General features: G+C 58.6%; 1 protein-coding gene across 1 annotated transcript; it reads left to right on the top strand.

Moving 5' to 3' along the window:
• The first annotated feature begins 313 nt into the window (after window positions 1-313).
• Window positions 314-25,654, top strand: PIAS4 (protein inhibitor of activated STAT 4). Its single transcript, XM_055430196.2, has 11 exons — window positions 314-446; window positions 5,208-5,634; window positions 16,760-16,844; window positions 17,443-17,484; window positions 17,894-17,984; window positions 18,088-18,216; window positions 18,404-18,509; window positions 20,557-20,630; window positions 20,719-20,879; window positions 23,446-23,576; window positions 23,879-25,654. Exons 1-11 carry the CDS (start codon window positions 420-422, stop codon window positions 24,145-24,147), a joined length of 1,542 nt encoding a protein of 513 aa, XP_055286171.2. The 5' UTR covers window positions 314-419; the 3' UTR covers window positions 24,148-25,654.
• The last annotated feature ends 1,307 nt before the right edge of the window (window positions 25,655-26,961 follow it).

Below are 26,961 nucleotides of genomic sequence, written 5' to 3' on the forward strand. Positions count from 1 at the left end.
CATTTCCTCCCCCCAGGCAGCGAGGCGGCCGGTCACGCACCTGGAGGCTGCCTCGCGCATGGGACCGCGACACCTGGCTGCACTGTTGTCGTCTCAACTGTCTACTCTTCCTCAGACAGGACCCAGCAACCGCCCCAACCTGTGCCGGCCTTGTACCCCTTTAAGAAACCAGACACGGCCAGGGGTGGGCGTGGTCGCCGTGAGTGAACGGGGAGGGGGTGCGTAGTCGGGCAGCCCTGATTGGCCCGAGGCCCGGGCGGTGGCCGCGCGCGCTTGCGCAGTGTGCGGTCGCGCGCGCCTTAGGGGAGGAGGGCTCGAGGGTGATAATTGGCCGCGGCGAGGGCCCCGCCCGCGAGTAGAGGGCGATCACGTGACGCGACGGCTGGGGGCTCCCGGCGCGGGGGACGCTGGTGGCCAAGATGGCGGCGGAACTGGTGGAGGCCAAAGTGAGTGAGCGGCGGCGGCGCCGGCCAGGGCGGGCGGGGGTCGGGGGCCGGGCGGCAGGCCGAGGTCTGTGCCTTCCGCTCGGGGCCCCACGGCGTGGCCCGCCTGCGGCTCGGCGTCCTGCCCCCTCGCCCACCCCTGGCCCGGGGGCTCCGATTGCGGGCGGGGCGCGGGGAGGCCGGGGGCGGGGCCCCCAAAACCTCACCCCAGTCTCCGAGCAGGGGGTTCGGCCCCCCCAGGCGTGAGGTTGGGTCCTCCCCTCTCCAACCCGAGCTACTGGGGTCCAGATCGCGCTGAACACGGGCACAGGGCCGCGCCTCCAGCTTGAGGCACATTCCCCCAGGACAGCATGACGGGCTGGGCTGCTCGTCCCTTCCTGAGGTCGGCGCTCTTTGGCTTGGGGGAGTGTCTGCCTCTCACCAGTTCCCATGGTATAGTGGGCTGGCATCTGGGTCTCAAGTCTCCTCGCCCAGCTGATCAGGCTGCGCCTGGCGGCTCTCTGCTTGGAAGGGTCCTCTGACTTTTCTGCCACCACTTCCACCATCCTGGGTGATGAGCTGGGGATCCTGAACCACTCCCAAACACAGGGTGCCTCTTGGGGGTCTGTACCCCAGGCTGGGGTTCAGAGCCCTTACTCAGCTCCCGCTCTGGTCCCAGAGCCCCGCCCCCCTCCTTTCACCCTCCTCACCCCGGAGTGGGCGCGGTGTTAACTGAGCTTGCCTTCCCGGTGTGATGGAGCCTTGGACCTGGTGTCGGCTCCTTCCTAACTCTTTTCTCTCAGTCATAGGTCCTGGGCTTTTCGTTCCTTCTCACTCTTTCCCCTCCCGACAGCATTTGTGCAACTTTGAACTCTGCTCCTGGGAGCCCTAGACTCCACTCTCGCAGGATCAGACCCCATTTCCAACCCCAGCTGCTTCCCTTATACTCACGCCATCACGAGTCTACTGCTCAGACCACACTCCCCACATAGCCCCTCTTTAGATCTGTTTAGACACCCCAGCTCTGGCGTCTGAGGCCCCGCTCTTTCTGCGGGTCTCTTACGTCGATCCTTGGAGTGTCCCCAGTTGGTTGCAAGGTAGGCTTCTTTAAAATGGTTCTTAGTCTGTCTACCCTGTGTTGCTGTCTGGGGTCCGCATTCTACATCCCAAAGATGTCACTCCTTCTAGCTTGAGGCCTCTTTTAACTGTCTTGTGACTAAGCTGGGAGCATCCCTCTCCCAGGCAAGTATCTACTGTCAGATGCCCCTGCGAGGTGAGGCTCCAGAACCTTTGCCCCTGACTAGGCTAGGGTTCTTGCCTGAGAAGTTTACTCAAGGCCGCTCATCTTTCGGAGGTGGGGGACAGGACCTAGCAAGACTGTGGCCCCGCCCCCTCCCCGGCTGATCTCCCCTCCCCGAGGTCCTGACCTGTAAATGTTTTCTCTCTCTCGCTCCTCCCTCTCCCTCCGTCTCCCTTCCCTTCCCACGGGGATCTGAAATACAGCCCTCACGGTTCTGTGATTATCGGGTATTACCCTCCCTTCACCCCTGAGCACCCTCCGCCTATACCTACATCACACACGTGGCCACCGCTCTGTTCTGAGAAATTGAGACTTGCCCTAGAGGCGCAGGGGTCTGAACCCTGCCAGCCCAAGGTGGCAACCTGTGGCCTAAAGTCCCCTGGAGCCCTGAAATTTAACCTCCTCAGGGCACTGTGGGCCTGTGGCTCTAGACGCAGGCCTGTCACTCCAGCCAGAGAGTAGGGTCTGAACTATTATACCATCTAGGGCCTTGAAATATGATCTGATGAACTCTACTTGACCCTTCCATGACTGGGGCCCCCTCCCCAATTAGATCAGGTTGACCCTTTTTCAAGTTCTCTAGACCATGACCCTGTGTCCTAGGGGGTCTTAGGACTGCCACTCAGCCTGCTCTGATCCTCTGGAACCTTCCTACTTCTTCAGTGCCTTGCTGTCCCCATGGAGTGCTTTACATGTCATTGAAATGACCCCCTCTTGAGGCACTTTCTTAAACCTTTCATAGTGATAACCAGAGACTTATTTTTTGGGATGCAAAAATGGGCTGATCTGAGAGGAGAGCAAGGGGGGCTTATTCATAGACTTGGAAATCTGAGACTCTTCACCTGAGGCCCCTGAGAGGGGTTGGGGGAGGGGTTGGGCTGGGCACTCCCCTAGAGGGTGTGTACCCACATGCGCTGAGTTCTGAGTTCCTGCAGTGAGGAGCCCCTGTTCAGTTGAGTGTGGCTGTTGTATCCAGGCCGCTGTTTCTCCATGTGGCTCCTGAGGGGCCCAAAGTTGAGGCTCTGGAAGCTGTTGGGGCCTGGCGCTGTTTATAAACATAGATCTGAGGGGCAGGCGGGTCAGGATAAAGCCAGGCAGGAAGTGATCTGTGTAGTGCTTGGGGCTTCTTCCTGAATGTTTGTGCCCCGCTCATCCCTGCCCCCCCCCCACCTCTGCCCAGTGTCAAGGGCAGGCTCCTGGTTAGTGGCAGCTGCTGAGAAATCCGAGTCCTGAACATATGGCAGCTCAAGAGGTGTGCCCCAGGCTGCGCGTGCACAGGCGGCTTCCGGATGTCCCCAACCTGGTGGAAGGGGCAGGTGGGGGCAGGGGCTCCCCAGGGCGGGGTGCCTTGTCGTGGTCAGACTCTTAAAGGCCAGGCCCACCTGCTTCAGGCTCAGTGGCTGGCGGTCAGCTCTTCCACATGACTTCGCCTCTCCCCTTGAGTGCCTTGGGCCTCTTCCAGAAGAAACATCTTGTCTGCAAACCTTTCTCCTCTGTTCAAGGTAGAAAGTCAGGCTGAGGAAGGTAAAGCCTCTTTGTTTGCAGAGTTTTCGGACTCTGGGGGCCTGCAGACTGCTTGGTTCCCTACCCAGGGGGCATGCTGGGGAGTGAGGGGCTCCTCGGCAGCTGGAGGTAGATAGCCTCAGGAGTCTAGATACCGCCAACTCTCCTGTGGACACATAGGGAGGCCTGGCACCAGCTGCTTCCCTCTTGGAGCCTCAGCGTTCTCACCTGTATAGTGGGCGCCAGTCCCGGTGAGATTAATGAGTGTGAAGGCCGGCGAGCTTGGCATGGGTGGGCGCGCCCCATCTGCAGCACTGGAGGAGAAAGAAGATCCTGCAGCAGCAAAAGGCTTCCCCTTCAAGGCTTTGCAAGCAGGACTGGGCCCCCCTCACGATTGTGAGGCTGACAGGGACCCAGGCTCCTCTGCGAATGTAAGGCACAGCTTACACTTGGGCCTCAGGCTCCTGAGTCCTGGGGCCACCGTCACATGGTACATCTCACTCTTTGATAGCCAGGAAGCACCAGCGCCTTCTGGCTTTGAGGCCACTGCTATAAACAGCCTGGCAGGGGTCCTGCCCACCTTAGACCACCGGACCTTTTCTAGTTGCTTTTAAGTGATTTCTTGATTTCTTTGGCTGCTGTCCTGCCCTGGGCTTGCCAGCTTTCCACGTCCACAATTGTCGCCTGTACTTTTTCTTTTTTCCATTCCCCCTGGAAGTTTCTCTTTCCCACCACATTTCATTTATCACAGGCCAGCTTCAGGGCTCAGCACAGGTGGCCCCCAAACCTGGCTGACCCATCCTTCTGGGATACTTTGCTTATGGAGCATGTTAGGGAGTCCACAGTATCATGGACGGCAGGCCACTGCTGGTCAGTCCCACAGAAAGCCTCAGGGTCCACTGTGCTCTTGTGTTTGATCAGATTTCGTTGGAGGGACACCACCAGGTGATACTCACCAGACCTCAGTCATCGCTTTGCCACAGCTCAGTTACAACCTCTGACTGTTGGGTCCCCGTGCTTCTCTTTTCGGGGGGGAATTCTTGCCCCTAGGGGTCACTTGCTGATGTCTGTGGGATGTTTGTGGTGGTCACAACTGGGATTTGGGGGAGCTCCTGGCATCAAGTGGGTGGGGTCAGGGATGCTGCCTCACACCCCACTATGCCTAGGACAGCCACACCCCAGAGAACGAACCAGTCCTGAGGCCCACAGTGCCGAGGGGAGGATGTCTGCTGGGGTGACCTGCAGATTCTTTGATGGCCTCAGCAGTGCTCGGCTGAAATAAGCCAGTGCAGGGGCAGCCTGGTAGGGAGGAGCCACCCTGGTTCAGAGTCAGGTTTGGATCTTGTCTGTAACTGGAGCCCAACCCAGCCTGGCAGGGGTAGTTGAAGGGCCAGAATTAAGTCCGTAATCACTCACCCAGCTCAGTCCCCAGCAGATGAGTTGTACTGAGCAAGTGGTGGCTACTGTCCTCTGGACCGAAGGGAAGATGTGTTTGTGGCCGACGTTGGTTGAGTACTCATTCTGCTTCTGTGCGTCTTCTCTGGCCCTTTCCACATGCTGATGGGGTAGACCTGCCGTCCTCCCTGATGAAGAGAGGCCATCGGTATTCCCAGCTAAGGAATGGCTGAGACTGTTGACCAGGAAGCAAGATTCCCAGCTCCTGCCCTGGGACTGCTTTCAGGCTTGAAGATGGGAAAAGAGGACCTAAAACAGAAGCATTCGTGGTGTGGTGGCGGGGTGGGGTTGAGGGGCAGTCAGAGAAGATTTTGCTGCGTTGGTGATGCTGAGAAAGGCTGGAGGAGGGGAGCAGGGCTGAGCTGGGACGGGGCCTCACTGGAGAGGGTGAGCGCAGGCATGGAAGTGGGACCGAGCCCAGGCTGGGGGCTCGGTCTTCCCTGCCACCCTCCCAGTTGGCCCAGGTGGCCCCTCGCCCTGGCATCATCTCCGTCTGAGCGTGTGTGTCTGTGGTTGCTCTTCCCCAGAACATGGTGATGAGTTTCCGAGTCTCTGACCTTCAGATGCTCCTGGGTTTTGTCGGCCGGAGTAAGAGTGGACTTAAACACGAACTTGTCACGCGGGCCCTCCAGCTGGTCCAGTTTGACTGTAGCCCCGAGCTGTTCAAGAAAATCAAGGAGCTCTACGAGACACGCTACGCCAAGAAGAGCTCAGAGCCTGTACCCCAACCCCACCGGCCCCTGGACCCCCTGACCATGCACTCCACCTATGAGCGGGCCAGCTCAGTACCCAGGACTCCCCTCACAGGCCCCAACATTGACTACCCCGTGCTCTACGGGAAGTACTTAAACGGACTCGGACGGTTGCCTGCCAAGACCCTCAAGCCAGAAGTGCGCCTGGTGAAGCTGCCCTTCTTCAACATGTTGGATGAGTTGCTGAAGCCCACCGAGCTGGGTGAGTCCCCGCCACCCCCCAGGGTGGCCCCACTTCCCAGGTTCTCCCAGCATCCAAGGCCCACCAAGTGGCCAATCAGGAGCATTTTATGGGGGGGGGGCATCAAGAGCTAAGGGGTTGCGTGCGGGGAGCTTGCCCCTCCCAGAAGGCACAGGGACCACTCTTGGGTCCTTGAATTAGTGAGCTATAGATGTGTAACAAGTTACCCTGGATCCCAACAGCTTGGAGTAGCCAACACTTCAGTTTCCAAAGGTTACAACTTGGGAGTGTCCTAGCTGGGTTGTTCTTGCTTGGGGTCGCTCAGGGGGTCATGGTCCAGCTGTTGCCAGGGGCTGCCTAATCTGAAGGCTCGACTGGGGCAGGGATGGCATGCTTATTCATGGGACCGAGACACCAGCTGTTGGCTAGAGACACCAGCTCTTGCCACATGGGCCTCTGTGGATTGATTGAGTGTTCTCCCAGTGTGGTGTAGAGTGGTGGCTTGTTTTCCCCCTGACTGTGATGGGGCAGGGGAAGGGGGCTGCAGAAAGGGAGAGAGAAAGTGGATGTGGTCACATGTGTGAGCATGTGACCCCACTGGAAGCCAAGGGCTCCCCTGCAACCTCAGCTTGGAAGTAGCATGTTTTTGCTTCCACCGTATCCCACTGGTCACAGGGACAAATTCTGCTGCACTGTGGGCAGGGCTTTCACCAGGCTGGACCACTGGGAGGCAGGGATCACTGGGGGCCACCTGGAGGGGTGGCCGCTCTGCTCTTACTCCTGGTGGCAAAGGAGCTGGAGGTTTGATCTGAGGTTCAACCGGATTGCCCCACCATCCCTGCCTCGCTAGCAGAAGGCTGTTTCCTAGCAGGCAGCCTGTGGGAGTGACCCTGGTCAGCAGGATCAGGCCTTTCCACACAGGCGGGCCATCAGGGTGTGGGTAGGTGTGTCTGCAAGAGGTGGGCACAGCCACGGGTGGAGGAGATGATGTCGTGGAACCTTGTTCTCCTTTCTCTATCCCTTCTGTTGACTGAGGACCCGTTGTGTGTCAGGCCTATAGGGTGTCACGTGAGTAGGCCCCCACCACTTCCATGCAGCCAGATGACTGGGCTGGGAGTGGGTGTCAGCCTGGACTCAGCCTCAGAAGTTGCCCTGAGCCCCTAATTCCTGAGCCACAGCTTCCTGGGCCTCCAAGGCTCCAGAGAGCGAGTAGAATGCAATGGGGTGTTTGTGGTCCCTCCGGTTTTCCCAGGTCCCTGAGTGTTCCTATTCACCCACACTCTCCTCTTCCCCCTCACCCACACACTCCATCACAGCGTATCTCTGAGCACCTGCAGGGTGAGGGATGCAGACAGAGCCCCCACACTTGTAGAGGCTCCCTGCTAGCACCCTTTGTTTGGGGCCTCCAGGTACCCCAGCCTAACCTGGTGCTATGTGTCCTGAAGCCCAACATGGTGGGCCCTGGTCACGAGTCAGTCCCGGCACACTGTGCCAGAGGTCATGGCCGCTTCACGCCCCTGCCCACCATGCCCCTGGCCACATGGCTCAGTCCCTCCCAACCCTGCTGACCCAGCACCCTGCTTTGCTCGGTGGGGGCCCTTCTCTGCCCACAGGCTTTAACTCCAGCCCCCACCTGCTGGCCCCTCTGTCCTGCCCTAGTGGGGAGTGGAAGGGGAGGGGAGGACTGGCGGCTACCTCTCTCCTTCTCCTTGCCACCCTTGGACTTGAGGAGGGTGGGGTCGGATCAGAAGTAAAGAAGGTGCCACTGATGGGTGGTCCTGGGGTCTGAGGCCTGCACTGCAGCCCAGGGCTATGCCCTCCACTGCCTTCTGTCTGGCATCAGGAGGTGTTTCTCGCCAGCCAGGTGGGGGCAGGTTGGCCCAGCAGCACCTGTCATGGGGGTGACGTGACAGCACTGGGGACCCAAGGCCCTTCCCTGAGTTTCTCTGTCTCTGCTCCCCCTGTCGTGGCCTCTCTTGATGTCAGGACTCACTCCCTAACACCCTCCCACCACAATCCCTGTAGACTGTGGGGCCTCAGCCCTGGCTGGCTGGCTGTTCTGAAGACTGAGGTGACAGTTCTCTTTCCTAAAGACTCAGTCACCATCTTTGCAACAGGGAGGCTGGGTTTTTACAGGGAGGCTGCGTGGCGGGCTCGGCACTCAACAGGGGCCAGGGCCAGGACTGGAGGTGACTTTGAACTTGGGGCGGCAGCCTCCCTCCCTGGCCTGGACCGTGGGCTTCCTTCCTGCACGCAAATGTGCAGTCACTCCCGGCCCACAATGCATCACTCTGCCCTGAGCCCCCGGGGACCCCGGTCACCTGATCTCCGGGAGAGTCTGCTCCCCTGTCTGCACCAGGAATCACTCGGCTCTGCTCAGAACAAAGAGTCCGACCCCACCCTGCCTGTGCTCCCACCCATTCCCTTGCCCCTCCCCCAGGATGCACCCTTCTCCCGAGTCTCCAGGACCCCCAGGGGCTGCCCGCGGTCCTAGGGGGAGGCATGATTGAGGGAGCACACATACCGGCCCTGAGCCAGCTGGTCCCCTCTGCTGTGGGACCAGCGATTCTGGGCGCCGCCTCACAGTGCCTCCTATGGCTGGCACAGCCTTGGAGCCCCCTCAGGAAGCTCAAGCCAGCTAGCTTCCCCTTCTCCCGCACCCTGGATCCTGACCTGCCACCTGAAAGGAGGCCCAAACAGCCTGGTTCTGTCTCCCAGAGCAGCCAGCAGCCGGCTCCGGGATGGAGCCCGCGCCTGGCCGACAGGAGACATAAATCACGCACAGAGGAATGTTCGGGTTGGGGGAGGGGAGGGGAATAATGGAGCCACAGACCCGGAGCTGGAAGGACCTTAGGAGGCAGATGATCCACTCCACAGGGGTGGGGATGGCTTCCAGAAAGGTCAGGAGACTAGCCCAAGGTCACACATCATCCTGAGGAGGGGCCCCTGGAGCCCTTTGCTCAGCCAGCTTCCCAGCTCTGAGCCCTCCCCACACCATGGCTGCCTTGCTCTCCTGTGGGGAAGCACCGTCTCTGAACCACTCCGGACTCCGGGCCTCATTTCAGGACTGGGAGCCCAGCCATCAGTGCCAAGCATCCAAGGCAGAGGCGCTTACAGGGGGCCGGGAATGCAATCTTAGATCCAGTGCTGCTGCTTGGGTCCTAACCCCCCGATGGCCTGAGGGTTCCCCAGGCCTGGCCACTTGGGCTAACTGGGGAGGGCCAGACCTCAGGGCCACAGTGTGTGGGCGAGAGGAGGTGCTGTCATGAGATGTGCCGGCAGAAGGAAGGAGGCGCAACCTGGCCCTGCACTGCCCCTCGGGGCTCCCGGCATCCTGTGGGCAGTGCTCAGTGGGGTGGGACCACTCAGGCAGCCCGGTCAGGTGGTCGAGCTGCCCCCCGCCAGGTCTCCTTGTGTCCCAGGAGGTGGTCAGCTGACTCTGGTGGAGAGCCGCCAGTCTAGTGCCCACCCCATTGGACAAAGCCCGTGTAGGTACCTCATTCAAGGTCTAAGCCCTTTGGCTGGTATTGCTCAACTGACAAGCAAGGCAGTGGGGTCCCTGACTGGCAAGGAACACTCTGAGCAGCAGTGGGGGTTGTCAGTACTAGGAGCCCTGTACTGTGCATTTGTTGGAAGGTAGCATTCAGGAAGGCTTCCTGGAGGAGGTCACAATCCCACTCAGATCTGCGGGATAAGTAGTAGTTAAGCTGGACGTAAATGGGTGGGTGGGTGGGTATGATCCAGGCGGAGGCCCAGTGGTGAGAGAGCTCGTAAATGGAGGCCGTTGTGACCAGAGCACAGTATGGCACAGGCCGGAGGCAGGAGAGTGGCCTGGACGTGGATGGCTTGTTGGGTAGCGGGGACCGGCTGGCGTGTCCTGAGGGCTTCCTAGCTTTTTGGGGCTTTATTTTACCTTTGTTCTGAGGCAGAAAATACCCCTGAGGTGCAGAGAGACAGAGTCAGCTGCCTGCTGCCCCATAGCCTGGTGTGGGACCCACCCCACCCACAGGCCCTCTGTGGCATTCTTGGGCATTCCATGCCGTGGGAGCCTGGATGGTCAAAGGCGTCCTGTGTCCCAGCTCCAGGGGCAGGTGGCATGAGCCCCTGGGCCGCCTGGGCCTCCCCTCTCCGTGGTGGTGGGAGGGTCTCTGCCAGCTCTGCAGCACGTGGTTGCCCTGGGCAGCGCCCAGCACAGCCTGTGAAGGGCTCCTCGGGTGGAGGTGGAGGTTTTCCTCACAAGGAAGGCCTCCTGCCCGCAGGCCTCAGTCCTGCTGGAAGAGGCTCACCTCCATTGCCCATGATCCCCTCACCTCCCAACTTTCAGCACAGCCCTGGTTTCCACCTGCCCAACATTCCTTGTCCCTCCTGTTATCTCCACATGCTAACTGCCCCCCCACCACTGCAACCAGAGGAAGCTTTTAGACAGCAGGCTGATCCCATTCCTCCTCTACTCCAAGCACTCTCCTGATCTGCTGACTTGTCTGCCAGATCCCCTCCTTGCCCTCACTTGCTCCCTGTCACCTGGTCCAACCCTCACCCTCACCCACTCTGCTCCACCTCCAACACTCCTGGCCTGGTCCTGCCCTGGGGCCTTTGTACATGCTGTTCCCAGCATGGTCCTCCCTGCCTCATGGCCTGATCTAAAGCTCACCTCCCTCTCTTCCTCATCACTCTCTCATCCTCCGAGGCCTGGGGCTGGCTTGTCCCCACCACATCCACAAGATGGAGGGGTTGCAGGCAGTGTAAGCAAAGGCTTGGAGCTGAGAAGCAATCGCAGGCTGCAGGGAGAATGGTGAGCCCCTGCTTCTGCATTCATTCCTCCACTAATCCCTCCAGCAGGAAGTCGGGGTGCTCACCCCAGGTGGAGGAGCTGGGGTTTGAACCCAGAACCCCTAATTTGGGCATGTTGTACCCACCCGCTCCCCCTCCATTGTGAGCCCCCTGCTCTGCTCCCAGCCCTGGGCACCTCTTTTACCTCCTTTAGGACTGCCCCCGCCATCCTGTTACCACTGGGGCCAGGCCTTGGCCAGGAGGAGGGGCCTTGGGAGCCCAGTGGCAGGGGCCTGCCAGCCAAAGATGGAAGTGGGAGGAAGACCGGTCATAGCCAATCGAATTCGTGTGTGTGTGTGCTTCTCTGGTAGCTCAGTGTGTATGTGTGTGTGTGTGTGTGTGCGCTTTGGTAGCTCAGTGTGTGTGTGTGTGTGTGTGTGTGTGTGTGTGTGTGCGCGCGCTTCTCTGGTAGCTCAGACTGTGTGTGTGTGTGTGTGTGTGTGTGCGTGCTTCTCTGGTAGCTCAGACTGTGTGTGTGTGTGTGTGCTTCTCTGGTAGCTCAGACTGTATGTGTGTGTGTCTGTGTGTGCGCTTCTCTGGTAGCTCAGACTGTGTGTGTGTGTGCTTCTCTGGTAGCTCAGACAGTGTGTATGTGTGTGTGTGCGCTTCTTTGGTAGCTCGGACTGTGTGTGTGTGTGTGTGTGGTAGCTCAGACTGTGTGTGTGTGTGTGTGCGCGCTTCTCTGGTAGCTCAGACTGTGTGTGTGTATGTGTGTGCTTCTCTGGTAGCTCAGACTGTGTGTGTGTGTGTGTGTGTGTGTGCGCTTCTCTGGTAGCTCAGACTCTGTGTGTGTGTGTGTGTGTGCGCGCTTCTCTGGTAGCTCAGACTGTGTGTGTGTGTGCTTCTCTGGTAGCTCAGACTGTGTGTGTGTATGTGTGTGTGCGCTTCTCTGGTAGCTCAGACTCTGTGTGTGTGTGTGTGCGCGCTTCTCTGGTAGCTCAGACTGTGTGTGTGTGTGCTTCTTTGGTAGCTCAGACTGTGTGTATGTGTGTGTGCGCTTCTCTGGTAGCTCAGACTGTGTGTGTGTATGTGTGTGTGCGCTTCTCTGGTAGCTCAGACTCTGTGTGTGTGTGTGTGCGCGCTTCTCTGGTAGCTCAGACTGTGTGTGTGTGTGCTTCTTTGGTAGCTCAGACTGTGTGTATGTGTGTGTGCGCTTCTCTGGTAGCTCAGACTGTGTGTTTGTGTGTGTGCGCGCGCGCTTCTCTGGTAACTCAGACAGTAAAGAATCCGCTTGCAATGCAGGAGACCGGGATTTGATCCCTGGGTCGGGATCTCCTGGAGAAGGGAATGGCAGCCCACTCCAGTATTCTGGCTTGGGAAAAGTCCAGGGATACAGCACAAGGGATCTTTAGTTGCAGCATGTGGGATCTAATTCTCCAACTGGGAATTGAACTCTGGCTCCCTACATTGGGAGCTTAGCTACTGAACCACCAGGGAAGTCCCAGCTGATTGACTTCTTAAAGTCTCTTTCTGTTTAAACTTTTGTAAAAATATATATTTATCTGAGCAAAGGCAGGTTAACAGTAAAGTCAGGCACTTGTTCTTGCTGCGGCTGTCTTCTCTCTGTGCAGTGTGCCCCTACTGCTGGTTTAGCAGTCACCACTACCTCCACCCTCCCAGTAGACACTGAGTACCTGCTGAGATCATTACATATTCTTTGCTGGCGGTGCTTTGCAGGGCTGCCTGACTCTCTGTCAGGGTCCTGGGGGAGGTTTCCCTGGTTCACTTGCTCCGCCTGCCGTGGACCCTGGAGCAGAGTTCTCCCTTCAGTTCCAGAGAGGCTCTGAGGCCTGTGGGTGTGCTTGGGGCCCCCACACCACCTGGCAGGGCCTCCCCCACCCCCCCGCTGTGTGGCACGGGTGACTGCAGAGGTACTTTGGTTCAGTGTCCACAGTGAACTGAAGACATGGGGAAATAGTGGTAATTCTCAGGACAGAGAGGTTTTGGAGAAAAAGGAAGCTGGGAGGAAGGTGGGGGTTGCCGGAGCTGCTGGTGGGCTGGGGTGGGGTGGGGGTTGCAGTTTTTAAATAAAGCCACTTGGGAAGGCTTTCGTCCCAGTGGCATTTGCACAGACTTAAAAGACATCAGAGCTGAGTAGATTGTCGGGGGAGGAGTGTTCTGGAAGAGGGGATTGCACGCGCGCAGAGGCCCTGAAGCAGGATGTTCTTGGCAGGTGGCAAGCAGGAGGAGGCAGCCAGGGTGGCTGCGGTGGAATCAGGGCCACCAGGGCTGGGGACAGAGCCCCGCCCCCATCACTGCCCCGACCCCTGAGCTGGGGGAAACCAGGAGGGGTCTGCACGTTGATCAGATGAGCCCCGATGGGGAAGGGGCACCTTTGGAAGCCTGCGCCAATTGAATTGGTCAAGGGGAGCCAAGATCGGAGGTGGGGGTGAGGGTTGGAGGTGGGGGCAAGGGTCGTGGAATCTTGGCCTTGAACAACTGGGAGGGTGGGGCCGCCCCTGGAGGTGGATGGCAAAGACCTGGGTTTGGGGGACCCCCGCCCTCTCCCAGCAGTGCAGCGTGTACTGTGTCCCAGCCTAGGTGGCAACTGGCCTCCCCTGGCCACTTGGCTTCCTAGAGTAAGAGTCAGCCACTCTGGACTGATGGCTTTGGAAAGCGCCACCTGCTCCTGCTGCATGGACTCAGGACCCAGCCGTCAGTGACCTTTCTCTCCATTTCTGCTCCGTGGCTGGTGGGTGGGCGGGCCCTTCCCTTGCCTCCCAGGAGATTCTGTGGGGTTGGGGGAGTGTGTTTGACCCCCAACTCAGCCTCGCGGCCCAACTCAGGTGTTTTGAGGCTTCTCCCCCAACCCCATAAATAATTGCCCCGGGCTCTTCGGGCAGGTCTGGGCACATCTGCAGGTAGCCTGCGCAGCCCAGCCCTGCAATTAGGCAGCCTTCTCAGGGGCCCAGCAGGGACTCCGGAGGGACCAGCCCTCCATGCAGACAGGAGCTGGCAGCTTAGTGCTCACTGAGCACCCCCAGTAACAGTCCAGTCCTGGTGGTCCCGGGCATGAGGGGCGCCCAGGCTTGGGTGGGGATGGGGCTTGGGCTCAGTGAAGCTGGGATGGGATCCCTCGGCCCCACGAGGTCTGGCTTCTGGGCCCCAGCTGCTGTAACATTCAAATTCTGTTTGCTTTTTAAATTTTGGAATTCAGAAGGTTCTGAAACTCCCTACCGCACCCTGGCCACTCCAGGCATGTGCTCCAGGCTTTTGCAGTACTGGGCAGAGTGGGGACGTAGAGGCAGAAACCATGTGGCTCTTGAAGCCGAAAATATTTATACCCAGCCCCTTCTAGGGACAGTCTGCCCACCAGTGTTCTAAAGAGTTTGCCATGGGAAGAGAGCCGACACCTTGCCTCCCCAAGGCTTGTTGCCAAGGCTGTGGTCGAAGCCAGTTCTGGTGCCCCCTCCCCAGCGGCAGCTGTGCCGCAGACCCCCTCCTCCAGTTTGGTTCTGCACCTGGCAGCCTGAGCTGCACACTGCTCTGCACCTGTTCTTCTCACTTAAACCATCCTGGGGATTGGTCTGTTGTCAGAGCACAGAGAACGACCTGATGGGAGCTCCCGTGTTCACAGAGCTTAGCATTCCTTCATGTGGGGCCACATCACATAGGTGGGCGTTTAGGTCCTTAACCGTCTGTTGCTGATAAAAACCATTCTGCAGTCTGACAGTGGTCCTTGGTCCTCCTGTGTGTGGGCCACCTGCAGTGGCTGCTTCTGAGCTGTTAGTCATTTTGGTAGACAGAGCTAGCTTGCCCTCCCTAGAGGTTGTCACTCCTACCAGCCATAGCCTCATCAACTAGTCTGTGGTGTTGGTGTTTTTTGGCCTTGCCACACAACTTGTGGGATCCCAGCTCCTGGATCGGGAATTGAACCCAGGCCCCTCTGCAGTGGAAGTGCAGAGCCCTAACCACTGGACTGCTAGGGAAGTCCCAGCCTCATCAACTTTTATCAAACTTTTCAATCCCTTCCAGTCTGCAGTCAGATGACTTCTCAGTGTAGAGGATTTTTTTGTTTGTTTTTGGTTTTGAGGGGTATTTTTTTTTCTTGCTTCTTCAAATTTATGTTTAAGTTGAAGTATTATTGACAATAATTCAGCAACCTGATACGAGTTTCTAGTGTAAAGTGACTTCATGTTTTGATTCATCACAGAATGATCACCACTCTTCAGGGTAGTTTTAAATTTTTAAACTTTAAAATCCAGTTTCCATACATTGAAATCCACAGATACTTAGCTTGTCATTTGAGTTGTAGTAGAGGCACGTGCTGAGTAACCCCAGTGCCACCAAATACAGGACATTTCCATCACTGCTGAGTTGCCACCCCCCCCCACGCACAGCCCCCAGAGGCCGCCTCCGTTCTGAGTCCTGTCATCGTGGATTAGTTTTGCCTCTTCAGGAAGGTGACATCACACACACAGCATGGCCATCTCTGCATCTGCCTTCTTTGTTTCAGCTGTACAGCTTCACATCCGTCCATGTTGATGAATGGATTACAGGTTTTATCGTATGAAGGTACCACAGCTTGTCCACGTGTTCTTCTATTGATGGTCACTCGGGTTGCTTCCAGTTCAGAGCTACTCGGAATAGATTAGCCAGGCATTCTTGCACAAGTCTATTTGTAGACTTACTTCTGCTTATTTGGGAAATACCTTGAACAGTGGGTTGCTGGTTACAGGGCCAGGTATATGTTTTATTTTATTAGCCATTGGCTAGCAGTTTTCCAAGGTGGTTGTTCCATGTTACAACCATGTTCACTGTTACCTCAGCTGAGAGTTCTGGTTGCTCCACATCCTTGGCAGCACTTGGAATGGCTGGCCTTGTCATTTTAGCCATTGTAAGTAGAGGTTTCGTAGGTTTCATCTGTTTGTGTATTTATTGGCCATGCCTTGAGGGCATGCCAGATCTTAGTGCCTTAGGGACCAGACCTGAGCCCCCCGGCAGTGGAAGTGCGGATCCGCAACCAATGGACCACCAGGAAGGTCCCTGTGTAGAGGTTTTTAAACTAACCTTGCATTCCTGGACCAAATCCCAGGGGGCCTGGCTGTTTGCTCATGTTTTGTTAAAGATATTTTACATTCATGAGAGATTGTCAACTGTGTTTTTCCTTTCTTGATGCAGTTCTGTAAGGTTTTGGAAGCAGGGTTATGTTGGCCTCATTAAAATGAGTAAAGAAGTGTCCTTCCTCCTTTACTTTCTGAAAGAGTTTGTCTGTTTTATTCATGTCCTTGCTGAGAGGCTTGTGGAATCTCAGTTCCCTAACCAGGGATTGAACCCCGGCCCCTGTAATGAAAGCCTGGAATCGTAACCACTAGGCCACCAGAGAATTCCCTGGAAGAGTTTATATGTAGTTCATATGATTTCTTCCTTAAACATCTGATGGAATCATGAGTTCATTTTTTTTTTTAACTGATAAAAAGCTTTTCAAACTTTCTCTATGTTTCGATGCTAGTCTTGATAATCTGTGTGTTTGGAAGAGTTTGTTTGTATCCTCTACGTATTTGAATTTATTGGTGTGGAGTTAGAGCCCCCTCTCCCGCTTCCCCCCCCACCCCCGCCAGCCCTGATCAAAGGCCCTCGGGTCTGTACTGTTGTCCACCTCTCGTTGCTCACAGTTTGTATTCTCACAGTCTTACTGTTCAGTCTAGCTCAGTGTTTATCAAAGAACTTTGGCTTTGTTGGTTTCCTCTGTTGTTGGCTTTCTAGTTCATCGACTTTCATCTTTATCTTTAGTTTCCTTCCTTCTAATGGCTTTGTGCTTTTTTTTTCTAGCTTCTTGTGGAGGAAGCATACAGCTTTCATTTAAAAATCCTTTTCTTTTTTTTTTTGTCTTTTAAACCCATTTCATTTAAAAACACACACATTTATTTAGTTAGTTATTGGGCTCTTCCAGGCCTTAGTTGTGAAGTGGCATCTTTAGCTGTAGTATGTGAACTCTTTAAGTTGCAGCCTGTGGGATCCAGTTCCCTGACCAGGGATGGAACCTGGGCCTTCTGCATTGGCAGGTGGATTCTCAACCACTGGACCACCAGGGAAGTCCAGTTTTCAGCCCGCTTTAACAGAGGGGCTGTAGAGGCTGCTGCTCCCGGAGAGGCCCTCAATGAGGGCATGGGGGATGTGAGTGTTCCCTGGACCATAGGCCGTGATGAATGGCCCCAGGAAGGGGCAGGATCCAACCCCCCACCATCCCCAGTGGGCCCCGCATCCATCCCACCTGGGTGGGCCCAGTCTGAAGAGGGTCAGGCCTGGAGGGATGATGGTGGTTGGCACCCTTGCCAGGGCCCAGGCCTGACCCTGACCCCACATCTGTTGTCAGTTCCACAGAATAACGAGAAGCTTCAGGAGAGCCCCTGCATCTTCGCCTTGACCCCCAGACAGGTGGAGCTGATCCGGAACTCCAGGTGCGCTGTGCCTGCCACCAGGCAGCCCAGGGAGCCTTCACCAGGAAGGCTGGCCCCCACCACACGCTCTCAGCACCTTTGACCCACTGCCCCCAGGTGGGCCAGTCATCCCCCTTTCACAGGGTCCCCCCTCACTGCTCCCGACATCCAGGATGGGGGCGTTCTCTGTGGGGTGTGGGGCAACATCCTGCCCCCACCCCCTTGAGGCCAGGAGCCCCCCAGAGGTGACCACCTGTGTCCCCTGGGGGCAGGACCACCCTGGGTGAGCATACAGGGGAGGCAGACTGGTCCCAGGCTCTGACTCTGCCCTTTGAGGCCTTCAGTTTCTAGCTGGGACAAGTCACCACCAGGGCGGCCACCCGGTGGGCACAAGGCCCACACCCACTAGCCCTCTTACCATCCACACTGGCCCCCATTCTCCAGAGAGATCTTGCCCAAGTCACCAGCAAGTGGACGGTGGGGGAGAATGTTCTAGGAGTGCCCTGAGGCCTTTGGTTGCCGTGGGAGGTCATAGGTTAGTCCACCTGGCTGGTCCCTGGCGAAGGCTCAGACTGGCTGCTGGGCACAGGCCTCTGACCCTCCTCTGCTCCCCACACAGAGAACTGCAGCCTGGGGTCAAGGCCGTGCAGGTTGTCCTAAGGTAAGCCCAGGTGTGCCTGGTCACAGGGGCGGGTGGGGACACGACCCTTGCCCACCTTCCCCTCTGCCATCCTGGATGGCTGAAGCCCTGCCTTGCCCCGCCCAGGACCCTCTCAGACTGCCGTCCCACCCGATCCTCCCTTCCTGCTCCCTGGCCTTGTCCCTGGATACACCAGTATGCTGCCGCCCCCCCCACCTCAGGCCAGACACTGGGTCCCTGAGGACGTCCCCACACCCGTACAGTCTAGCACTGAGATCCCCCTGTCAGGCCAAACCAGACACAGGTCACGTCATCTCCCCCTCGCCCCCATCTGTCCTCCCCGCCTTTCCCAGCGGGCCCAACCCCACCCCTGGTGCTCGCCACCCCACCCCCGGTGCTCGCCACCCCACGGTCCCCACTGTCCTCGCAGAATCTGCTATTCAGACACCAGCAGCCCTCAGGAAGACCAGTACCCACCCAACATCGCCGTGAAGGTCAACCACAGCTACTGCTCGGTGCCGGTGAGTGGACGCCCAGCATCCCGGGTCTGCTGGGCGTGGGGCCGAGTGCTGGGGCGGGGGCACAGCACCCAGAGGTGGTCGCAGCCGGCGCATCTGCCCCCAGGGCTACTACCCCTCAAACAAGCCTGGAGTGGAGCCCAAGAGGCCGTGCCGCCCCATCAACCTCACCCACCTCATGTACCTGTCCTCGGCCACCAACCGCATCACTGTCACCTGGGGCAACTATGGCAAGGTGAGCGGCGGGACCGCCCGCCTCCACCCCACGCCTCTGCGCGCCCGCCCCGCCCCACGCCTCTGCGCGCCCGCCCCGCCCCACGCCTCTGCGCGCCCGCCCCGCCCCACGCCTCTGCGCCCCGCCCGGCCCTGACTCACCCGCCCCTTCACCGCCCCCCCCCCCCCCCCGCCACCACCACCCCCAGAGCTATTCCGTGGCCTTGTACTTGGTGCGGCAGCTGACCTCCTCGGAGCTGCTGCAGAGGTTGAAGACCATCGGGGTCAAGCACCCGGAGCTGTGCAAGGCACTGGGTGAGCCCCGGGGCTTTTGGCACTGCTGGGTGGGGCTCCCCTTGGTCCCTGGTGCTGACCCCCGAATTTGCTGGGGCTTGTTGCTGTGGGCGGGCCCTCCGTGGAGGAAACTGGACTTCCCAGGGTCCAGCTGTCACCCTGGGGTTGGAGCGCTCTGGGAGGTCTCTAGGGAGCGCAGAAGGAAGCGGGGAGCCAGACCGGGAACCATCAGTGCAGAGGCCCTGAGGAGGGACGAGCCAGAGCTCAGTAAGTGGGCACAGAGAGGCAGGGTGAGGGCCACCGAGGTCCATGGGGCAAGGGTCCTTGGAGAGCTTGTGGGGGAAGGGAGGACCCCTGTGATCAGTGGTCCAGGCAGGTGCTTCTAGGCTGATGTGCAGATACGGTGCACGGGTCAGCATTCAGGGTGAAGATGAGGGTCTGACCAGGGATGCTAGGACCATTCAGTTTCGGTTTTTTTTTTCTTTTTTCTAAACCAGTTAAAGGGAGTGGGGATACACAGAGCATTAAAAGCCCAAAGTGACAGCTTAGTTGGGCAGATAGAACCTTCCTGCATCCTACCCTGGGGCTGCCCTGTATGGCAGTGGCTTGGGAATTCCCTCTCTGGTCACCTGGAGGCCCTGGTGGGCTGGCTTCTGACTCCATCCTCATGCAGATCTGGGCAGCAGGGCCTGGCCACATCCCAGTCTGACCAGTGGAGACACTGAGGCCAGCGTGGCAGAGTTAGGGCTCTGTGACCCCAGGGCCTCAGCCTAGGCAACCCCCCTGCCCCCCCATTTTCTTCAAAGGGCCCTTTCTTCAACCCTACCCCTCACCTGCCTGTTTCCCTGTGGGGGCAATGGCCAGCTTGACGAGGGGAGGCGGGCTCCCCACACTGGGCTTGGTGTGGGGCTCGCCAGGGTCATCCAGGCACTGTGGGCCCCAGGGGGCATAGGCCTAGAGGCCTGGGTTGACTCCTCAGTGAATGGCCAGGAGGAGCAGCAGTGTGGTGTCCCGGTGTGGGGGACAGCTGACCGCCTACTCGGGCAGCCAGGCTTCCTCTCTGGCCGCAGCGGGGAAGTCTTTCTGTGTGTTTCACTGGAACCCCTCCTGCTGCACTTGCCCTCCCTCTGTAATGTGCAGGAGGACCAGGGCCTTGCTGTGAAGTGTGGTGTGCGCTGGATCCATTCTCAGCTGCTCTGGGTCTTTTTGAGGGGCCAGGGCCTCGGGGTCTATCCTTTGTTAGTCCTTCTCAGCCAGAGAGAGGGGCCACAGGGTGGCTGAGAACAGCAGGGCATCCAGGGTGGGGGACAAACTGGCCGGTCGCCCTCAGCCCCATGTGGGAGGAGGAGGGAAGAGCAGCGTGCCCTCCACTGTGCGAGCCTAGGCACAGTCCTGAGCCATCTGGGGTTTGCAGCTCAACGGCTGCTCCTCAGGTTGGTCGGCCAGCTGCCTGCGCCCCCTGCAGGCCCATCCCCAGGGCTGCAGTGCGCCATTTCCTTCCAGGCTTTTTTCCGTCTACACCTGGTGTACTCATAGCCAGGTAGCTTTGTGGTCGGCGCCCACTGTCTTCTGATTTGTGAGAGAAGCAGACTTGAGCAGGGCAAGGGAGCTATCTCATGGGCTCGCTCCTGTGAGCCCCCAGGGGCCCCCAGAGGGCACTCCCAGCCTTGGGGCTTCCCAGCTCTTGGAGGCCTTAATTTTTATCAGAAGGAACAGCCACGGCAGGTGACCTTTATCAGCTCATCTGGGTCTTTCCAGAAAGGGTAGGCTTGTCAGGGGGCCCCCTTGTGTGCACTCAGGTTGTGGTCAGAAATGAGTGGCCACTGCCCAGGGTACTTTAACGTTAGCTGCTCCTCATAGTCCTGGGCCCTGGAGCTCAGACATGTGTCTCATCACTGGGGGAGGTGGGTGTGACGGACTTGCCATGTGGACCCTCTGAAGTGGGGCACTGAGCTGTTAGCTGCTGCCCTCCTGAGCATCTCTGTGTGCTGAGGGAACCCGCTGCTCAGCCCCGGGTCTGCAGGCACCCTTGTTTCTCTCTGCTGACATCGGTCACCCCTTCCCACAGTCAAAGAGAAGCTGCGCCTGGACCCTGACAGTGAGATTGCCACCACGGGCGTGCGGGTCTCCCTCATCTGCCCGGTGAGTCAGCACGTGAGGTCATAGGGGCAGCCAGTGGTGGGCGGCACTGGCTGGGTGGCCGCTCACATCCATCTCTCTGCCCCCGCAGCTGGTGAAGATGCGGCTGTCGGTGCCCTGCCGTGCGGAGACCTGCGCGCACCTGCAGTGCTTCGATGCAGTCTTCTACCTCCAGATGAATGAGAAGAAGCCCACCTGGATGTGCCCGGTGTGTGACAAGCCAGCCCCCTATGACCAGCTCATCATCGACGGGTGAGTCCCCGGGGCATAAGGACCCCTTGCCTCCCTGGGCCTTTGGAAAGAGGAGCCGGGCCCTGCGACCTCTGAGGCCTTCATGGTCCCTCCTGGTGCCTCTCGTCCCATGGCAGCTCCAATGGCCCTGGGCTAGAAAGAGAGGCCAATGTCAGCCCTGAAGGATCTGTCAGGGTCTTTGCTGTCTGCTTGGCGATAGTGTAGCTTCGGGTTCAGAAGAGGGGCTCCAGACCCACAAGGTCTGCTGTTGCTCCCCCGTGACCTTGCATTTTCTGAGCCTGTTTCTTCCCCCGGGAACCTGTACAGCTTGGGGAGCGGCTTCTCCAGCGGTGCTCAGCAGAGGCCTAATCGCATCTTTCATGTGGAAGAGTGAGGCAGACACACATCTCCCCAGCACTCTGCCCAGTTCTGTTGTCCCTTTCCTAGGGGGCAGCAGTGTGCGGTCAGACTGTCCCCTGAGCCTAGTCAGCAGGCCCTCCCCACACTGAGGGGGACATGGGGAAAGAGGCCATTCTCCCCAAAGGGAAACTTCGCTCTGGGCTTAAGTTTCCAGAAGCCCAGCACCTGACAGCCAGGCTCCTGCCAGACGCTGGCCGCACCCACTTCTGACCCCAGAGCTGGGGCTGGTGGGGGTGGAGACTGGGTGGCCCAGGCAGGAGGGGCCATGGGGAAGCTCCGGACAGCTGACTGCATGACAGCCCCACCCACACCCGATGGTCGAGGTGCAGCTGGGCCAGTGCTGTGAGGAATGGGGTAGCCCTGACCTGCAGTGGCCGCATGTTGACGGTCCTCACCGTCAGACACTTGTCTCAGTCCACTCACTGCGTTAGATATCTTGCGAGCCCTCCCTCTCAACTGCTCAGGGAGGTGGGCCTTGATCATCCCCACCTTACAGATGAGGAGACTGAGTCTCAGGAGGGGCGTCCCACAACCCAGGCCCCCAGCTCCCAGGGGGCCAGGCAAGGACTTGAAGAAGCAAGTCCAGTCAGGCCAACTATGAGCCTGGGTCCCCTCCCACAGTGTCCAGCCTGGGGTGGGGTGAGGAGGCCCTTGGGGCCGGGCACCAGGCTGGGCCTGAATGGCAGCTCTGTTCCCTGCCTGGCAGCTGTGCAGCCTGGGCCCGCCTCCCCCCACAGGCCTGGAGCAGGTCACTTGGGCCCCAGTGCTGGTAACTCTGACAGCTCTAGGGACACACAGGCCTAGGGCTCGGTAGTGTGATGGTGTCCCGCACAGACTGTGATTCCATCAGCCTGCAGGGCCTGATTGTAACCAGGGAGGCTTCTTGGAGGAGGGGTCCTTGAGTCATACAGTTCTTCCTCAAGGCTCTGCTGTTTTTTTTCTGGCCCTTAGCTGGGTGATTTAGGGGGCCCCCCAAAGAACTCCATCCTTCAAGGAACTCTCCTGTGGGCATGTGGGATGGGAGGACTGAGCCAGACGCAGACACTGTTACTTACGCTCTGCTTAGTGGAGAAGAGGAGCATAGAGTAGGGCTTTGGAGGGTGAGTAGGAGTTTTCCAGGTGTGCCATGCACGGCAGCCAGAGCTGTGCTCATATTGTGGTGACCAGGAGGTGATGGGGTTTGGAGGGGCCCCTTCAGCCACAGAGGGTGTCCTGAACAAGGCCTCGCTCCTGTGTGATCGTGACAGAGGGGATCAAAGCCACCTCCAGGCAGGTGCAGTGTGGATGTTGAACAAATGCTGAGGGCTCTGGTGGGTGTGCCCTGCTCCCAGCCCCTCCCCAGACCCTTGTAGCTGCTGTAAAGGGTGGGTGCTGGGCCCGCCTCACCGTGCAGACGGGGAGACCAAGGCCCAGGAGCAGCCGTGGCAGGACCAGAATTCAGGCCTGCCATCACATGGCCTCATGGCCTAGGGGGACTCACTCCCTCACCCTACCCACCCCCTGCTCCCCCGGCCTCTGTGTCTCCAGCTATAAGGTAAGACTTGCTGGCGGTCCATTAGGAGCAGCACCTGGGGCTGTGACTTTCCTCAGGTGCCCTCGGGGGTGCTGCTGGCTGGCTGCAAGTGACCTGGGCCCCTCCTGCTCCCAGGTGAGCCCAGAGCCTCTCAGGGCCTTTGAGCAGTGTGTGTCTCCTTTCTGAGCCTCAGGTTCCTCATCTGTAAAAACAGGCAGCACAGTGTCAGGACGGGAGGGTGGGGGCCAGGTCGGGGCCCTCCTGCGGCTTCCCCAGGCTTCATGCTCCAGAGCAGCTGGAGGGCGGGTCCCATTCTCCACCAGGTATCTTGCCATAGGGGGTGTGACTGGAGGGCTCACTGTGTGTGGCCCTTGCAGAACCTCAGGCCACCAGGTGTGGCCAGTGCTGTGTGCTTACCCCTGCTGCTTCCTGGCCTGGATCTCCCTGCCTGCAGGGTGAGGCGGGCTCAGGGCCCACCCTCTGCAGCAGCTACAAGGGTCTGGGGAGAGGACAAGTGCCCAGGCCAGGAGCAAGGCACACACCAGAGCCTCCAGCTTCTCTTCAGCATCATGCCCTGAAGCACTGTTCTGGAGGAGGTGGCTCCTGGGGCGCACAGTGCAACCTTGGAGTCAGCACCCCTCTTCCCACCCCTAGGCTCCTCTCCAAGATCCTGAGCGAGTGCGAGGACGCGGACGAGATCGAGTACCTGGTGGATGGCTCGTGGTGCCCGATTCGCGCCGAGAAGGAGCGCAGCTGCAGCCCCCAGTGCCCCATCCTCGTGCTTGGTGAGGCCACCCACCTCTTCCTGGGGTTTGTCTCTTGCCCCGCCGCCTTTTTATCTGAAACACGACTGTCCCGGTGGAATCAATCCCTCTAGAGAGGAGCGTCCAAGGCGGTCAGTGAGCGGTCAGAGGCGGTCCAAGTGCCAGCCCCATCCAGAGTGCAAGGGGCCTGGGGGCATCAGGCCCCTCACCCTGTCCTCCAAAGTGGGCCACACAGCCAGGCTGCCCCTGCCCCTCTCCGGCCTCGATTCCCCTGCTCTGCAGGTTGGCAGCCCCCCCGAGCATCTGTCCCCTCTCCCCTGCAGGCACCTCGGACGCCAATGGGCTCCTCTCTACTCCTAGCGTCAACGGCGGGGGCGGCAGCGTGCTTGGGGGTGCGGGCAGCGGAGGCGGCCCAGTGGGCAGCGTGGAGAATGGGAAGCCAGGAGCTGATGTGGTGGACCTAACGCTGGACAGCTCGTCATCCTCGGAGGACGAAGAGGAAGAAGAAGAGGAGGAGGAGGAGGACGACGAGGAGGGCCCCCGGCCCAAGCGCCGCTGCCCCTTCCAAAAGGGTCTGGTGTCGGCCTGCTGACTGCTGGCTGCCGCCACGCCGGCCGGACACTCGACTTTCCTGGTGCTCACCACTTGGAGGGGCACAGGCGGGCCTTGGGCACAGAGGGAGGAGTGATTTTCTTTTTCTTTTCATTGTTGTTCATTTTGTTTTTTCCACCCCTTTCCCTGGCTCCTGGCACCTGTACCTCTGGACTCTCCCATCGGAGGATTAAAAAAAAGGAAAATGACAAAAAAAAAGTATATAAAAAGAAAAAGAAAACAAAAAGCAAACTTAAAAACAAGGCAAGCCACCCACACAGCCACTTCCCCGGCCAGTGTCGGAGTCCAAAGTCGGAGCCGACCCTGGGAAGGGTGGGGGGGAGGCCCAGGACGCCTTGCCCCCCGACGACCATTCCAGCTGGTGCGAGGGACCGGGTGGTGGGAGTTCAGGGGGACTGGCAGCCAAGTGGCCCTCTCCCTGGCAGCGGTGGCAGCGGTGGCCACAACTCTTGACATTCATGTGTTCCTTTGCTTTCTCTCTCCCTGCTAACGTGCTCTCATGAGAGCCCAGAGCAGGGAGCCTCTTAGCCAAGAAGCCATGGAGTGGGTGGGGGTTGGGGTGGGGCCTTGCGGGGGACAGGGGTGGGCAATGGGGGGACGTGGGGGGCCAGGGAGGGTTTAGCCACAGATGTGTTGTATTTTTTGAAAGTGCAATAACTTGGTATTTTGAAGACTCGGCATGTGGCCAGGGCCCCCCCACACCCCGGCAGCAGGTGGGGGCCCCAGGGCGCGGCACCGTGTGGCGTGATTGGGGGGGTGGGTCTCAGTTTTCTAGCCAGCTACCTCGGTAACTCCAATTCAGGTTAACTTCCCTAGGGAACAGCGCAGGTGTCCACGGACGCCGCCTCCTCGGCGGGGTGGGGGCCGCCACTTCGGAGGGGCGGCACGGACCTGCCTGGCCTCTCCATTTGGGGTGGTTCCTCCTCCCTCTTCTTGCTCTTGGGTTTTCCGACGGGTACAAGGCCTGCCCGGCTCCCCCCTCCCCCGGGAGCCTCACTCTGGTCTTCCAACAGGACTGGGCGTCAGCTCCCCGCCCGGCCCCGCCCGCCCCCCCAGTGGCTCCCAGCCTTGGGGGGTGGTCCAGCGACCATGGGGGCTCCCGCAGCGGCTCCAGACGCCTCCACTGGGTGCCCAGCCCCCCGCCCAGCACCCTTGTCCCCTGGAGGCCGCACCTGGTTCTCCAAGACCGCCTGTGCCCGCCGTTCTTTTTTGCTTTTATTCTTCCCTGCACCCCTCACCCTCAGACCCCAGAATAATTTTTCTTTGTATGAACAGAACTCTCCTAGTCAGGAAGCAATATCATTTCAGGTCTAGAGAAGAAAGGGACGTAAATCTGGTCGAGGGCAAATTCAGTTTTGCTGTATAAACTTGGTTGTGCAGTTCGGCCCCACCTCCGTCTGCACTGGCAGCTGAGGGCCGCTGTTTTCTAATATTTGTATTCTAATTTAATTGTTTTTTAAAAATGCAAATAAAAAAGTCAAGGTGAAGCTACCATGGTGTCTGCCTCTCTGTGGGTCGAGGGCAATGGCCAGGAGCAGAGGGCAAAGCCAGAAGCCCATCCATGCTCCATGCTTCTGGCTGTGCCACGGGACCTTCTGGCTTCAGGAGGCACAGCATCAAGTCCAGTGAGAAAGGTTCTGCCTTGAACTTTGAGGTCCAGTGTGTGTCTGCTGGACCGGGCCAGTTCAGACAGAGCCACCAAAATGCAGGGAGGGTCCCTGCTAGCTCTGAGGGGCCAAGAAGATACACACATGGCTAATAAGCTCATAGAAAGATACCATCACCAGTCAATGGGAATGTGCCCCTCATCCCCACTAGGATGGCTAATCAGTGAGGACTGGGGAGAAGTGAGGAGCAGCCACAGTGGGAGAGTCCTGGCCAGGGTTGCCATCTGGCCCAGTGGCTCTGCTCAGGTGTCTTCCCACAAGGTAAATGAAAACAGGTTCACATAAACAGTGGTACATAAGTGTTCATGTCACAGCAGCATGATTGACAACAGCCAAAAGGTGGTTGGGAAACAACCCAGGTGTCCGTCAACTGATGGACGGACACACACACCATGCACTCCATCCATAGTGGATTATGCGGGTGCTAAGTCACTTCAGTCATGAATGGCTCTGCAACCCCGTGGACGGTAGCCCGCCAGGCTCCTCTGTCAAGGGATTCTCCAGTCAAGAATACTGGAGTGGGTTGCCAGTCTCCAGGGAATCCTCCAGACCCAGGGATCAAAACCCACATCTGAGTCTCCTATGCTACAAGAAGATTCTTTACCACTGAGACAGCCCAGGAGAAAATGATCCGACCTTAAAAAGGAGCAAAGCACTGACACTCGCCACGATGCAGATGAACCTTGAGGACACGATGGTCCGTGAGAGAAACCAGACACACAAGACCACATAGGGCGTGATCCCATTTACATGAAACATCCAGAACTGGCAGATCCACAGACAGGGTGGGCACCCGGGGTGGGAAAGGGGCATATGCAGTGAGTGCTCAAGGTGGGAGGGGTGTCTTGATGGGGCGGTGAGAATGTTCTGGAACTAGATGGAGGGGATGGTTGCACAGTTCTCTGAACACGGCAAGACTTCTTGCAGCGTGGGAGGCAGGGGAGTCTGAGTGAAGATGCCCTCCTGGGCCGAGGAGTTTCGGAGCCATCGTCTTTCACCATCCTCATCAGAGGCCTCCGGTCTCTCTCATGGCTGGCTCAGGTCCCCTTGGGATCTGGCCATGGAACCCCTAATCCCCCACCCTACCCAGCCCAAGTTGGAGGCCTGGGTCCATGTGAGCACAGATA

Source organism: Moschus berezovskii, chromosome 8, assembly GCF_049115385.1.
Source record: "Moschus berezovskii isolate FMDL1 chromosome 8, NW_MosBer_1.0, whole genome shotgun sequence".
Taxonomy (NCBI): Eukaryota; Metazoa; Chordata; class Mammalia; order Artiodactyla; family Moschidae; genus Moschus; species Moschus berezovskii.

Excerpts from the sequence above, each read along its gene's own strand:
- PIAS4 (XM_055430196.2), top strand. The coding sequence starts at position 420 with ATGGCGGCGGAACTGGTGGAGGCCAAA. Across the intron at positions 18,217-18,403 it reads CCTGGGGCAACTATGGCAAG|AGCTATTCCGTGGCCTTGTA; the intron begins GTGAGCGGCGGG and ends CACCACCCCCAG. Across the intron at positions 20,631-20,718 it reads GGGTCTCCCTCATCTGCCCG|CTGGTGAAGATGCGGCTGTC; the intron begins GTGAGTCAGCAC and ends CTGCCCCCGCAG.